At 41.3% G+C, this 13,409-nt stretch overlaps 1 protein-coding gene across 2 annotated transcripts in view; it reads left to right on the top strand.

Moving 5' to 3' along the window:
- Positions 1–6,545, top strand: part of LOC143295937 (serine/threonine-protein phosphatase 2A 56 kDa regulatory subunit epsilon isoform-like) — a 37,034-nt gene extending 30,489 nt beyond the window's left edge. For both annotated transcript variants that reach the window (XM_076607625.1, XM_076607626.1), the window contains exons 8-10: positions 535–705; positions 910–1,139; positions 2,590–6,545. In XM_076607625.1, coding sequence (XP_076463740.1) covers positions 535–705; positions 910–1,139; positions 2,590–2,692 — 504 coding nt within the window. In that variant the 3' untranslated portion in view covers positions 2,693–6,545. The remainder of the gene's footprint in view (positions 1–534; positions 706–909; positions 1,140–2,589) is intronic.
- Positions 6,546–13,409: the final 6,864 nt, after the last annotated feature.

The following is a 13,409-nucleotide window of genomic DNA, read 5'->3' as shown; positions in this document are numbered from 1 at the left end:
TGTGTCCCTGTGGTGCAGGTGATAAAGGGCCTGTTATCTCACCTTGATGGTGTGTGTCCCTGTGGTGCAGGTGATAAAGGGCCTGTTATCTTACCTTGATGGTGTGTGTCCCTGTGGTGCAGGTGATAAAGGGCCTGTTATCTCACCTTGATGGTGTGTGTCCCTGTGGTGCAGGTGATAAAGGCCTGTTATCTCACCTTGATGGTGTGTGTCCCTGTGGTGCAGGTGATAAAGGGCCTGTTATCTTACCTTGATGGTGTGTGTCCCTGTGGTGCAGGTGATAAAGGGCCTGTTATCTCACCTTGATGGTGTGTGTCCCTGTGGTGCAGGTGATAAAGGCCTGTTATCTCACCTTGATGGTGTGTGTCCCTGTGGTGCAGGTGATAAAGGGCTGTTATCTCACCTTGATGGTGTGTGTCCCTGTGGTGCAGGTGATAAAGGGCCTGTTATCTCACCTTGATGGTGTGTGTCCCTGTGGTGCAGGTGATAAAGGGCTGTTAACTCACCTTGATGGTGTGTGTCCCTGTGGTGCAGGTGATAAAGGGCCTGCTCAAGCTGTGGCCCAAGACCTGCAGCCAGAAGGAGGTGATGTTCCTGGGGGAGATTGAGGAGATCCTGGACGTCATAGAGCCCGCCCAGTTCCAGAAGGTCATGGAGCCGCTCTTCAAGACGATCGCCCGCTGCGTGTCCAGTCCCCATTTTCAGGTCAGTGGCTGTATCGGTCTTAGGTGCAGAGATGCCACCTGTTACAATTTTGCCGTACTTTGTTATGCTTGATCGCAGTATCCTCTGTTTTAGTTTTAAAACTAAATCTTTTAAATGGTAATGGACTGTGTTTATGAATTATCTTGTGTTGCAGTGCTGTATAAGAATATGATAATACTATTATTACTGTTGCTGTTGAATCAGGTAGCAGAGAGAGCACTGTACTTCTGGAACAATGAGTACATCATGAACCTGATTGAGGAGAACAGCAACACGGTGCTGCCCATCATGTTCCCCTCGCTGTACCGCATCTCCAAGGAGCACTGGAACCAGACCATTGTGGCGCTGGTCTACAACGTCCTCAAAACCTTCATGGAGATGAACAGCAAGCTGTTTGACGAGCTCACCTCCAACTACAAGGCTGAGCGACAAAAGTCAGTGCACTTTGTTGGTCTTGTCTGTATGAGTCGCACAGTAGATGATCGGCTAGTGTCAGTGTGTATCGCACAGTTAGAAATTGTCACTTGGCAAGGTATCTCTGTGTGTATCACACCGGTAGAAATTGCCTCTTGGCAAGGTATCAGTTAGTGTCTGTACAGTCGCACAGGTAGAAATTGCCACTTGGCAAGGTGATTAGCTAGTGTCTGTAGGTGTCATACAGGTAGAAATTGCTATCTGGCAAGATATCGGTTGTACTGTCTGTATGTATTGTACAGGTAGAATTTGCTGCTAGGCCAGATATCGGTTAGCGTCTGTGTGTTTCGCACAGGTAGAAATTGCCACTTGGCGAGGTATTGGAAGTAGTAGTAGTAGTAGTGGTAGTAGTAGTACTACTACTATTATTATCATTAGTAGTAGTAACAGTAGTATCCTGTGGTGTGAGTGTGTGGGTGACTGGATGGAAGGGTGGGGCTATTGGGAATTGTGTGTGTATGTTTTTAGAATTTTTTTTATTTGTGCTTGTAAGTTATGTGTGTAAATGAACGTGTACATGCTTGGTTTTTATCATGTTCCTTTGCATCAGTATAACTCTTCTCATGAAGCACATAGAGCTGTAACCTTGAGAACTGTGTGACAGAAATGCTTCATTGTTGGTGGTGGTAGTAGTAGTAGTAGTAGTAGTAGTAGTATTCCTGATATACGAACAAAAACACTTCTACAGAAATCTGAGTGCTGAATACTATGTCCATAAATGATGTGAAAAAAATGTCCTATCTGAGAGGGTGCATAAAATTAAGTTATAAAATGATGCTGCATCATATAATTTTTGTTGGATTTTCAGTGGATGGCAAACAAAACTGGATTTTTGTCTGAAATCCTACATGATTATCTTTATCTGGTGCTGTGTGCTTTTCTTGATGGAAGGACAATTCGAATGACAGTATTTCCTTTCGGGAAAAAAAAAGAAAAGAAAAAAGAAAGACTTTATAGAGGCAGTAACTATTTTCTTAAACTGGGTGTCATCAATTGGTGACGGGTTCTAATTCAAGAACGGTCCTGTTGGAAGACATGGTAACATGCAACAAGGAGTCCGTGAAAACACAGAATGGAAGAACATGTGGAGGGAGAGAAAAAACTCAGCCGCTTGGGAGCACAGGGTCTGGAAAGGACGGTGACTGCTGGACACAGAGGACACTGCGTGTGTAAACACAAGGGAGGTAATATACCAAGGGAGGGTACTTGCCTCAGCTACTTTTGATTTCTTTGCTTGCTCAGAGTGCTAGTATCCACAGGACATTCATCAGACACTTGTCCAGAGTCTTCACCAGTGGGTCACAGTAAAACATGCCAGATAAAACATAATTTTGAGAAAAATGTTGTCTTGAAGAGACTGAAAAGTTCGGTACAAGCGCAGCTCCCAAGTGTTGTTGTTGTTGGTTACAGGGAGAAGAAGAGGGAGAAGGACCGCGAGGAGCTGTGGAAACGGCTGGACCGTTTAGAGCTGAACAACAAGAACAAGAAGATCGGGGGCGGCGGCCACTCTTAACGCTGCCTCCCACCTCCTTCCTCTCACTCGCTGTCACCGTCACCATGTACCACGACAGCAGCGCGACGAGCGACTAGAAAGGGTGCGGGTAGGGGTTGGGAGGAGGGCTCTTGGGGCGGTGGAGGGGGGTTCCTCCTCTCTATCTCTCCCTCCTTCGCCTTCCCCCCTTTCCTGCTTCCCCTGACAAATGTTGCCGTTGCCAGTGTGCCAGCCTGCAGCTGTTTGTGTTGCATAGAAATGACACTGTGTGTCCCTTTTTTCCTCTCTGACTCCCCCACACCCCTCCCCCACCAACCCCCCTTAAAAACATCCCACCCCCCACCCCTGTTCTGCCCCTTTCTGGGGTGGACAGTGTGTCATCTTTATCTTACCTGTCCCTTTGCCCCACTTTCTTTCCTACATCTTCCTCCTCCTCCTCCTCTCATTCCCATCAGCCACACTTGTTTTTCTGTTTCTTCCTTTCCTGTGGGTTTCATGTCTTTGTAAAAAGTTTATCACAATAGTTCAGTCATCAGCTTGGGTTGTTTGTTGTTTTTTTTTGGTTTTTTGTTTGTGTGTGTGTGTGTGTGAGATGGTATCAGCTCCTCATGGTTGAGTTAGATTCATCCCTCCCCCCTCTCCTGATTTGTTCTTTTGCTTTGCTTTGATGTTGGTTTCTGACTTTTTTTCCTTTTCTTTTTTTCTTCAGTTTGTCGGGATTTATCTCCACCTGTTTTCTATTTCAGTCCCATCTCCCCTTCGTTCTCCACCCTCCTGACTTGTGTTTTTCTCTGTGTGTGTGTTTGTGTGTGTCATTTTTCAGTGGGCACCAGAGTCTGTGTGTGTGTGTGGAGAGAGAGAGAGCATGGTGTGAGTGGAAAGAGGGGTAGGGTGGGTTGTCAGAGTGGTCTGCACGGTGGGTGGTGTTCGTGGGGTGATAGCTGTTTGTCAGGGAGACGACACTGGACGCCTGGTTGGTTTATTTTTCTCTCTCTCTTTTCATCCTTGTGAGAAAACCCCACTTTGAAACCTGTCCCCCTGTTTCTTTTTCTCAGCCTTCCCCCTCCCCTCCTCTTTCCCTTTTTATTTTATCCTGTGTGTCAGATATTGACTGTGATGTAAAAAATTATTCTCTTTTTTTTTCATTGTATGGAGAGAGATCTTATTTTTCGGTTTTTTGTGTGTTTTTTGTTTGTTTGTTTTTATTGCCAGAAAAGAGTGTGGGGAAAATGTTTATTTTTCAGATATCTTTTTGATTGTATTCCACAGTTGATCTTCAGTTCATTTATATTTTTGATTTTTTTTTTTCATGTCAAGTTTGTCAACCTTTTTAGCTTTGTCATTAAGATTGATAACATATAATAGGAACAACATCAGTTTAGTGTTTGTTTGTTCTTCATTTAGCAGACTGTTACATATTAAGCCTGCATTTGTTATTGAGTTGTTAATTCACTTTGATGATCATGGCGTCATACAGACAACACTACTGTTTACTTTTGGAAACAACACATCTGAGATGCAGACTCAAACTGAAAATACAGTGATGTTGGAATCTCGTTGTTTTGAAGTTGATAAGAGAGCGACAGTGGTGGTTATTTTTATTTTATTTTATTTTATTTTTCAGTTCATGCACAAGACAGACATACCAGAACCTGTCTGTGGTGCACTACTTGTCTATCAGACATTGGTATCTGTGCATGGGCAAAAGATGTAGTAAATGGCAACAGACTGCAATATGTTGATTTTTCTCTTTTTAGTTTTGTACAGAAGTAAACCACATTACTCATCCAGGAATCATTACAGCCAACATTAGCAGGAGTTGAAGCCCTTGAGATGCTGTTGTTTTTCTCGCCGAGAAAAGGTTTTACACAGGCTGGGTATGTAGTTAAGTCAGTAATATGCGTTCATAATTTAGGTGGCCGATTTTTAGAAAGTTCATTCTGCTGCAAAGATAAACCTATTGCACACATTTGCATTGGCCAGTTAAAAAAAAATAAAAAAAAATTGGAAGGTACCTGAGTGAAATTATGCATAATGTTAATTTGTGTGTTTCAAATGTAGATGCATTGTGGTAGGATATCACGTGTTGTAGAAAGATGTAAAATTGGTGATTATTAATATGATATGGATATTTACTGCATTTTACGTTAGTTGAATTGTGTAAATGAGTTAAAAGATTAAATTTTCTGTTTCAGAACAGGGAATATATGAAGTCTGGATTTGGTTAGAAGCTTTGCGCAGCGTAAGTAGGTTTAAAAAAAAAAAATGATAATCCGTTTTCAAAGGGATGGGAAAATAATCGAGTTTGGAATCAGTTTGAAAATTATCAGAATTCTTTGATGTTGGCTTCCCCTGATTGTGTGTAACAACTTGATAAAGTTTCATATTTTTTTGTATTGAGAATTGGGAGGGCAGAACAGGTGTAACCACAAAATGTTTCTTTGGTCATTTGCCGTGCCCGTTTAACAAACCTTGCTCGGAGATATCAGTCATGCAACTGTCTGCATTTGTAATGAATTACAAGGTTTTCAGTTTTCTCCCACAGTTTCAGGATCTTTTTTTATTACTGCATGTGGATTTTGTGTTGTGATCTTTCCCATGATTATTATAATGATTATATGGTTATTACTATTTATTGTTGCTACTGTGTTTTATTTTTTGCTTTTGCCTGAATGAAATTTTTTGTGTGGAGCTTTTTTTCAATAATTTTCGCCATAGTATCAATCCCATCGATTAAATGTTTGCTGCTTGTATTAAATAAACCGAGACAGATTTGTTTTCTCTCTTTATCGTTATTCATAACTTGGAGCAGGCAGTGAGAAAAAGATTGATGCTGTAGGCTGATCATGGCACGTCTTTGTGCGTCAAGTTTTATGCTGTTATGCATAATTGTGCATGGTCTCAGTTCTTCAACCCTTTCACCTTCTCTTTACATGCTTTTTCCAGTTTTGTGCTTTTCAGCCTGATTTTTTTTCTTTTTGTACCTTGTTTTCGTGTATAGTCATGTTTATATATATATACACACATGTATGTATTATACATAACATGGTATAATTAATATCTGTTCACACCCTTTTATTCTCGTGGAGTTCCATATGTTTTTGTGTGCTCGTTCGGTTATATCTGTGGAAATCAGAACTGACCTGCATTTTCAGTCATTATATGCGTGTGCGCACGAGTGTGTGCATGTGCGTGTGTGTGTGTGTGCAAGGAAAGAGGGAGAGTGAGAAGTCACCCCAACACACGGGCAGAGTCAGTGGTGATGTGATACTAACCTAACGTGTTTGCGCACGGTGTATCCTGTTGATGTTAGGGTAGGTGTGTTGGTTGGCTGGCTGGCTAGCAGTCACTAATCCAGCGCTTTTGTCACCAGGCTGCTTGCCCCTCATGCCAGCTCTTCACAGCGTGTCTGGTTCTGTCCACCTCACAGTCATCGTGTCATCGGCCATCAGCCTCTTTCTTCTCCCTCGGTGTGCTTTGCGCAGAGTTGATGCTGTGGTTATGTTGGTCTGTGTGGGGGGTGATGTGTGCGTCGTGCCGTGCATTTTCTGATTTGTATATAAGCAGCCCCAGTTACGTTATTGGCCGGTGTTGTAGGAATTCTTCAGGAGCAGAACGCTCTGGTTTTGTGTTGGTAGGTTTTCACAAAGTATGGCCATGGAAAAAAAAAACACACAAAAAAACATGGATGTAAGAAATGATGATGATCATTTTCAGTTTCTTGTGGACCTCATGTGTGTTGCGTGCTGCCTGCAGGCATCAACACAATGACATACATTCATCGGTTACCTCATTTTGTCCCTTGCATGCTGCGTATCTGCATGCATCAGTAATAAAAGTGACGTGCATTCATTGATTCTGAAAAGCTATGGAAGCTGGCTGGGCGTTGAAAGTCAGTTCAGGCTCGGCTCTGGTTGCTTTTTACTTTTCTTGATCGTCCTGACAATGTGGAGCTTAGAGTTTACATCTAAATGCACTTCATGGATCAGAAATCTGGCAGTGTTTATCATTGAGCTTAAATAATCATGCAGAGTAAATGGCAGATGTCTTCTCTTCCCCAGCATCTTCATGGGTTTTTTTCCCCTCTCCCCAATGTAAAAGTATAATTTGCATGGAGGTATTTCTTTATGTTGAATTTCAGGACGATAATCTCGCTGTCTAAGAGGGAGGTTCTTAGTTTTTGTCTCTAATCACTTGCTGTTGTTCTAACATCTAGTTACCGATTGCTAGGCTTCTCATCTGATACAAGAGATACAAAATGGGCACTGAACTTCTCTTGGTGTGGTTGAGCATGGTCAGTCTCTGGGCACTGAACTTGTCTTGGTGTGGTTGAGCATGGTCAGTCTTCAGCCTCAGTATTCTGTTCTTCAGTCTGTCCTACAGCTGAACACTGGCAGTTGCTGCATTTATTTCTTTGACCCACTTCAGTACTGGGATTAGCTGAGGAAAAGATTGTTATTGACAGGTTCGTGTACTTAGATAAAAGTCAGTGCTTGATGGCGTGTGCTCATTTTCCACAATTTGTTACTTTCTGTGTTTACCAACCTTTAACCATCATCTCCCTTATCTGTTTCTCCCTTTTTGTTTCCCAGTTGAATATTGACACATTAACACAAGTTCCTCTTCGTTTTTCTGTTCACTGATCATATTCATTTTACCTTTGCTTCAGAACTGAGAAGACAGATGGAAACAAGGCAAAGAATTCTCATTATGATAACAACAGTTTTAGGATTTAAAGATATACCAGCATGGACTGAGGTATGCCCTGCAGTTTTAAAGGTAAGAAAACACTTTAAGGCATCAGACGACACGACACTGTCCATTCAGATTGGAGGTACACTATGTTGCTTTGAGCTTTGTAAGTTTGATAGGCCTCTTCAGTCATTGGGATTGACCTTGTTTTCAGTGTAATGATTGTTGACCAGGATAGACCTGCACCTTGCATGGTGAGAAAAATGATGGGGTTTTCTGTTGGGTTTTTTTTTTTTTTTTTTTATCTAGCAGCAATGTGTAGTTAAAGAACCTGCATGGATTTCCCACAGAGAGGGAATGAGCAGCATAAACATTAGTCATAAAGAGTTAGTTGGAGTAGGCACAACAAAAATATTGATCATAAAGAGATAAAGTTGGAGCGGCCGCAACTTAAGCACTAAGTGTGGATAATCCAAGATAATTTGTCATATGCATTGTAATGGGTTTTTTTTGTTTTTTTCCAGTCATTGCTTTTCTTGTTTATTGCTTCTACCTCTTTGAGATAATTTATGGACCTTTTATCGTAGTGTTACTTTCCAGTCTTTTTGTAACCATTTGAGTTTTAAAACTCCCTCACCCCATCGTCACCTGCACATTCTGTGTCACGGAGTCATTGCTGCAAACTGCTGTGAGATGGTGGTGTGAAACAGTACTCAAGATTTGCTTATGTGGTGTATTCAGGTGAAAAAGTGTCGGTATCACGATTGTGGAGTATGGTGGGGTTGCAATGACATTTTGTGGTGTGTGTGTCGGTCAGCTCTTTAACGTACGTCGTTAGACAACCCCACAGGGAGTAAAGATGGGAAGAGCTCTTTCAGTTCCGCCCGTCTTCCCCGTTCTTCAATGTTGCACGTTTGAAGGTGACGAAATCAGGAAAAGAGAGTGTTTGAGTGTGCGTGTGTTTTTCTCCCAATCTCTCCTTTTCTTCCAGTGTTCTGCCCCCACCCCCACCCCTCTTTCCAGCCAAGGAGAGGGATAGTCTGCTGCAGTTATACTGCAGGAGTGTACATCCGTTTTTCTGTTTCTCATGTCCATGAGCTAACCATGCCGTGTGCGTTTCTCTGACATTGTGTGCAGCGTCACCTGTTGATGAGGGGAAGGATTAAAGCCATTTATCACCACTGCTACCACCACTCTCATTCTGTGTTGGATGATGATGATAATTTATGACAGTGACGGAATACTTGTATTACTCAGTGTTTCCTGCTTGATGTAGTTGCCTCACTTTTGTGTTTACCTGCGGATGGAGGTTGTCTTTTTGTTTCTCCCCACCCCTCTGTACTTTATTGTCTGTAGTCGCCGTGTTCAGTCTGTGTGCAGAGCTGAGAGACTTTTTTTTTTTTTTTCCTGATGAAAATGAAATGCTAGTGATACTCATGTGTTAATTCTAAAATAAACTGCAGTTATCTCTTTGGGCTTCTCGAGTTTCTTGCAAGTTTTTCTCTTTCTTCTGTTTTTTTATGTTGTTTGGATGAGGTACAAACACTGTGGCATTCAGTCGATCAGTTGTTGAAAGAAAGCATTAATTTTCCATTAGTAAACACTGTTTCTTTATCCTTTTTTTGTTTTTTTTTTCCTTTCACTGCAACAGTCGGCTGGATGAGTTACTGACATTGCAATGTTCAGTTTGTCAGCTGTTGAAAGAAACATTTTCGTCATTTGAAAACCTACTTACATATGATTTCCTTCAGTGCTTTAGATGGCAAATGTTCAGTGTGTCAGTTAGGCAGCACCAGCCACTGAGGTGAAGTGGTTAGTGTCATGGACTTGGGGAGGTTTGAACCACTGTGTGGGATTTTTCAGTCTTGAATGGATCCTTCCAGCTGTTGGGTTGTGCAGGAGCTCAAATTATAACAGAAAGATTGAGACCACACAGTCAATCCTGCAAAGATTGTTCGCGGCTGTGGTGTGTTTTCAGGGCAAACAGAACACAAGTTGCATTCTGCTTGATCCTGCCAGTAGTCGAGTGCTTCTCTCAAAGATAAAACCATGTACGTCTTACCGATACGTCAGGTGCTGCTGACCAACACCACAGTATCAGAGGCCTGATTAACATTGATGTAAATGAAGCTCAAGTATAGTTTCATGTTGCCTCGGTCCCAAATAACTTCCATTGCAGCAGCATCACCACACTCATCCTCATTATATGATGAATCATCTTCAAGTCGAGAAAATGCTTCAAACCTGAATGATTTCTGTAGCAACATCGTCATCCTCATTACAAAATATTGAATTGTCTTGAGACAAAATGAGAAAAATGATCCCAAAGTCTGTGGCCCTCCTCACCCTGCTTGTGACAAAAACCAAGCAAGTATCTAAAGCTTGGCTTTGTGAGCGATGGCCATGGGAAAGATTCACTCTGAAAACTGAAGCGTACTGATTGGCTGAGGAGACCACAGGTTTGGCAGAGGCGTTTTAGTGCTCGGAGAGCGGCGAAATTTGGTCAAAGCAAACCGATAGACCTAGTTTGTGTTAGTTTGACATGGTATAGTATATTGAACCAAACAGGGAGTTTGTGTTAGTTTGACCTGGTATAGTATATTGAACCAAACAATAGTATTGAACCAAACAAGGAGTTTGTTAGTTTGACATGGTATAGTATATTGAACCAAACAGGGAGTTTGTGTTAGTTTGACCTGGTATAGTATATTGAACCAAACAAGGAGTTTGTGTTAGTTTGACATGGTATAGTATATTGAACCAAACAGGGAGTTTGTTAGTTTGACATGGTATAGTATATTGAACCAAACTGAGTTTAATACAAACTCCCCATTTTAGTGACCCAAGTCTGGTTTCCTGTCACTTCTAGACATTGATACTGCCCATGCCTGTGGTCAGCTGTGGTGTTAGCACAATGGCTGTGGTGGTGTTCACCCAGTGTTCATCAGTGACTGGCTTCAAGGGCCCCGTTTCAGCAGGTTGTTGTGTTCTCAGGAAAGGCACTTTACTCATATTGTCGTCACTCCACACAGGTGTAAATGGGTACCTTACTTTGGTTGGGGGAGGTTAAAACTGCGGCAGGCGAGAATTGGGACTCTCCTTCCTATGCCAAGCCCTGGCCACTGGATGCGAGTTCATTGCCATGGTCGCTGAAAACACAGCCATAGGACCTTTAACAATGGCAGACATGGAAAGGAGTTGTTGGACAAGTCTGTTAAGTCTCCATTGTGGCTGTGTGATTGAGAGAAAGAGACTAGAGTGTCATCATTCTCACTGAAATCAACTGTGTGTGAGAGAGAGAGAGACTAGAGTCATCATTCTCACTGGAAGCAACACGGTGTGTGAGAGAGAGAGAGACAATAGTGTCATCATTCTGACTGGAAGCAACTCTGTGTCAGAGAGAGAGAGACTAGAGTGTTTTCATTCCCACTGGAAGCAACTGTGTGAGAGAGAGAGACGAGAGTGTCATCATTCTCACTGGAAGTAACTGTGTGTGCGTGTGAGAGAGAGAGAGAGACTAGGGTGTCTTCATTCTCACTGGAAGCAACTCTGAGAGAGAGACTGAGTCATCATTCTCACTGGAAGTAACTGTGTGTGTGAGAGAGAGAGAGACTAGGGTGTCTTCATTCTCACTGGAAGCAACTCTGAGAGAGAGACTGAGTCATCATTCTCACTGGAAGCAACTCTGTGTGTGAGAGAGAGACTAGAGTGATTTTATTCTCACTGGAAGCAACTGTGTGTGAGAGAGACTGAGTCATCATTCTCATTGGAAGCAACTGTGTGTGAGAGAGAGAGAGACTGAGTCGTCATTCTCATTGGAAGCAACTGTGTGTGAGAGAGACAAGTCATCATTCTCAATGGAAGCAACTGTGTGTGTGAGAGAAAGAGAGAGAGACTATCTTCATTCTCACAGGAAGCAGCTCGGAGTGTGTGTCTGTGACACAGAGAGAGAATCTTCATTCTCACAGGAAGCAATCTTGGAGCAAAAAAAGGACATCACACATGACGACCTTTCCAAGATACTGTATATTGATTGAAAAACCAGTTGCACAATAAACATCAACGAACGTAGTGCACCAGGACACTCTGTCAAACACAAAAGCATACTTTACACAGGCTTACGAAAGAGAAAGTTTCTCAAAATTTAAGCTGTGAAACACTAAAAAATATTCTATTTTAATATTTCTGAATATCGACTCTGAGAGAAGAATTCTTATTCTTTTTTTTATATGAAAGTTTTAATTGTATCCGAACTGACAGAAGAAAAGACAGTTGTGATGAACAAACAAAATCACTGAATGATTGAAACATTAACATGCCATCACCTAAGGCATTTACCACTTTAAACAACCAGTACATTATTCTCCTATGACAATGCAACATGTAAACTTTCAGGAAATTAAAGAGTATTGGTGTATTACAATATAAATATTCTTTTCTGCATCCTGCATATTTTTGGCCCTTTATAATCTTATCCATTCAAATTATTAGAAAGCTTTAAATTTAACCAATACGGATTTTTCCTTTTATATATATTATACACAGATATTCATCAGCACAGATAAAACTTTTGTGTTGAAACCTGTGCAAAAACTGTTCTTTGTCCTTGACAAAACAAAACATTCAGCCCACTCTGTCCAAATGTTAACACTGCTTGCATCCCTTGAGCACTTCATCAACTGGAATAGCCAGCGAGTTGCTGAAAACTGCGACAACTTACCAAGAATGTCTGCGGTCAGAATCCATGCAAAAACTATTGAGACCATTTCCACGGGCTTCAGAATCTGTCAACATTATTGAGACTGTGTCCCTGTTCCAAAGAAAATGGACATTCAAATCAACCACTTCTTGATCCTGGGGTGTATGTTCCCATTTCACATCTAATGGACGATATTTTTCAATGTCTTAAAAAAAAATTTATAACAAAAACAGACAAATAAAATTTCTATAAAAAAACAAACACAAAACAGCTGACTTGAGACAGGTGTGAATAAGAATTTAAGAATACCTGATTTTGGTGTACTTGATCACAGAGGTCACATGTGATGGACACAGTCACCAGACTTACTGGCGCCCCAAACAAACAAAGGGAAACCATCACAAATGATTAATACTCAAACTGTATAAGGGGTAACCAAAGTAACATAATCAACTGACGAAACAAAAGAGCAAAAATACTGATCAAATCAAGTACAAATTTTGCAGAGGAAAAACATGCACACAAACGCACGCACACACAGACGTGCGCACACACACACACCCACCACATACACACAAATGCTGATTGACCACATCATGCACAATGCGACAAAAAGCAAATAATATTCTCCGCATCTTACACAAAAGTTACATAATGCAAATAAAATTATCCACATCTTATACAAACTTACATAAAGCAAGTAATATTCTGACACTGACAGTGCTTTTAAAAACTCACATTCCACTAGGGTCTACAAAAACTGGACATTTTGATTGCACTGATTCACACATTGGTCAGGTCCTGCACTAACATGGATATCATTTTTCACATTGGACTAGAAAAAAATATACACCGTCTGTTCAACAAGCGGGGAACAAAAGCCCTGTTCAACAGGTAAAAAAACCGACAATTATACCCATGTATTGTTGAAAACAAGCATACCTACAAACTGTTGGAAAACAATCGTACCCAGGTACTGTTGGATTTCTGAACTGCCACACACCACAAACACGGGCAGAGTGAAAGATTCGATTGCAACACAGATCTTCCGACAGCCACAGATCTTCCGACAGCAAGCAAACAGTACATGAATGAACAGATGAAATCAAATCACAATCTTAAATTAACAGTCTTCACCACTATAACCAAGGAATCAACAGAAACAGAAAATTAAATTCTGAGGAGAATCAAAGAAAACTTTGACATCCTGTCTACATCTGAACTGTCTGCCAGCTTCAGACAGGACAGCACAGGACTAGCCGAGCACAGAGAGGATTAAATGGAAACTTCTTTATTTTAACAGCTTTATGTTTGTTGGATTTTTTTCTTTTTTTTTCTTTTATTTCT

This window comes from Babylonia areolata, chromosome 21 (genome assembly GCF_041734735.1).
Source record: "Babylonia areolata isolate BAREFJ2019XMU chromosome 21, ASM4173473v1, whole genome shotgun sequence".
Classification (NCBI taxonomy): domain Eukaryota; kingdom Metazoa; phylum Mollusca; class Gastropoda; order Neogastropoda; family Buccinidae; genus Babylonia; species Babylonia areolata.
Note: the sequence above shows the minus strand (reverse complement) of the source record. Positions and strands in the feature narration are given on the sequence as shown.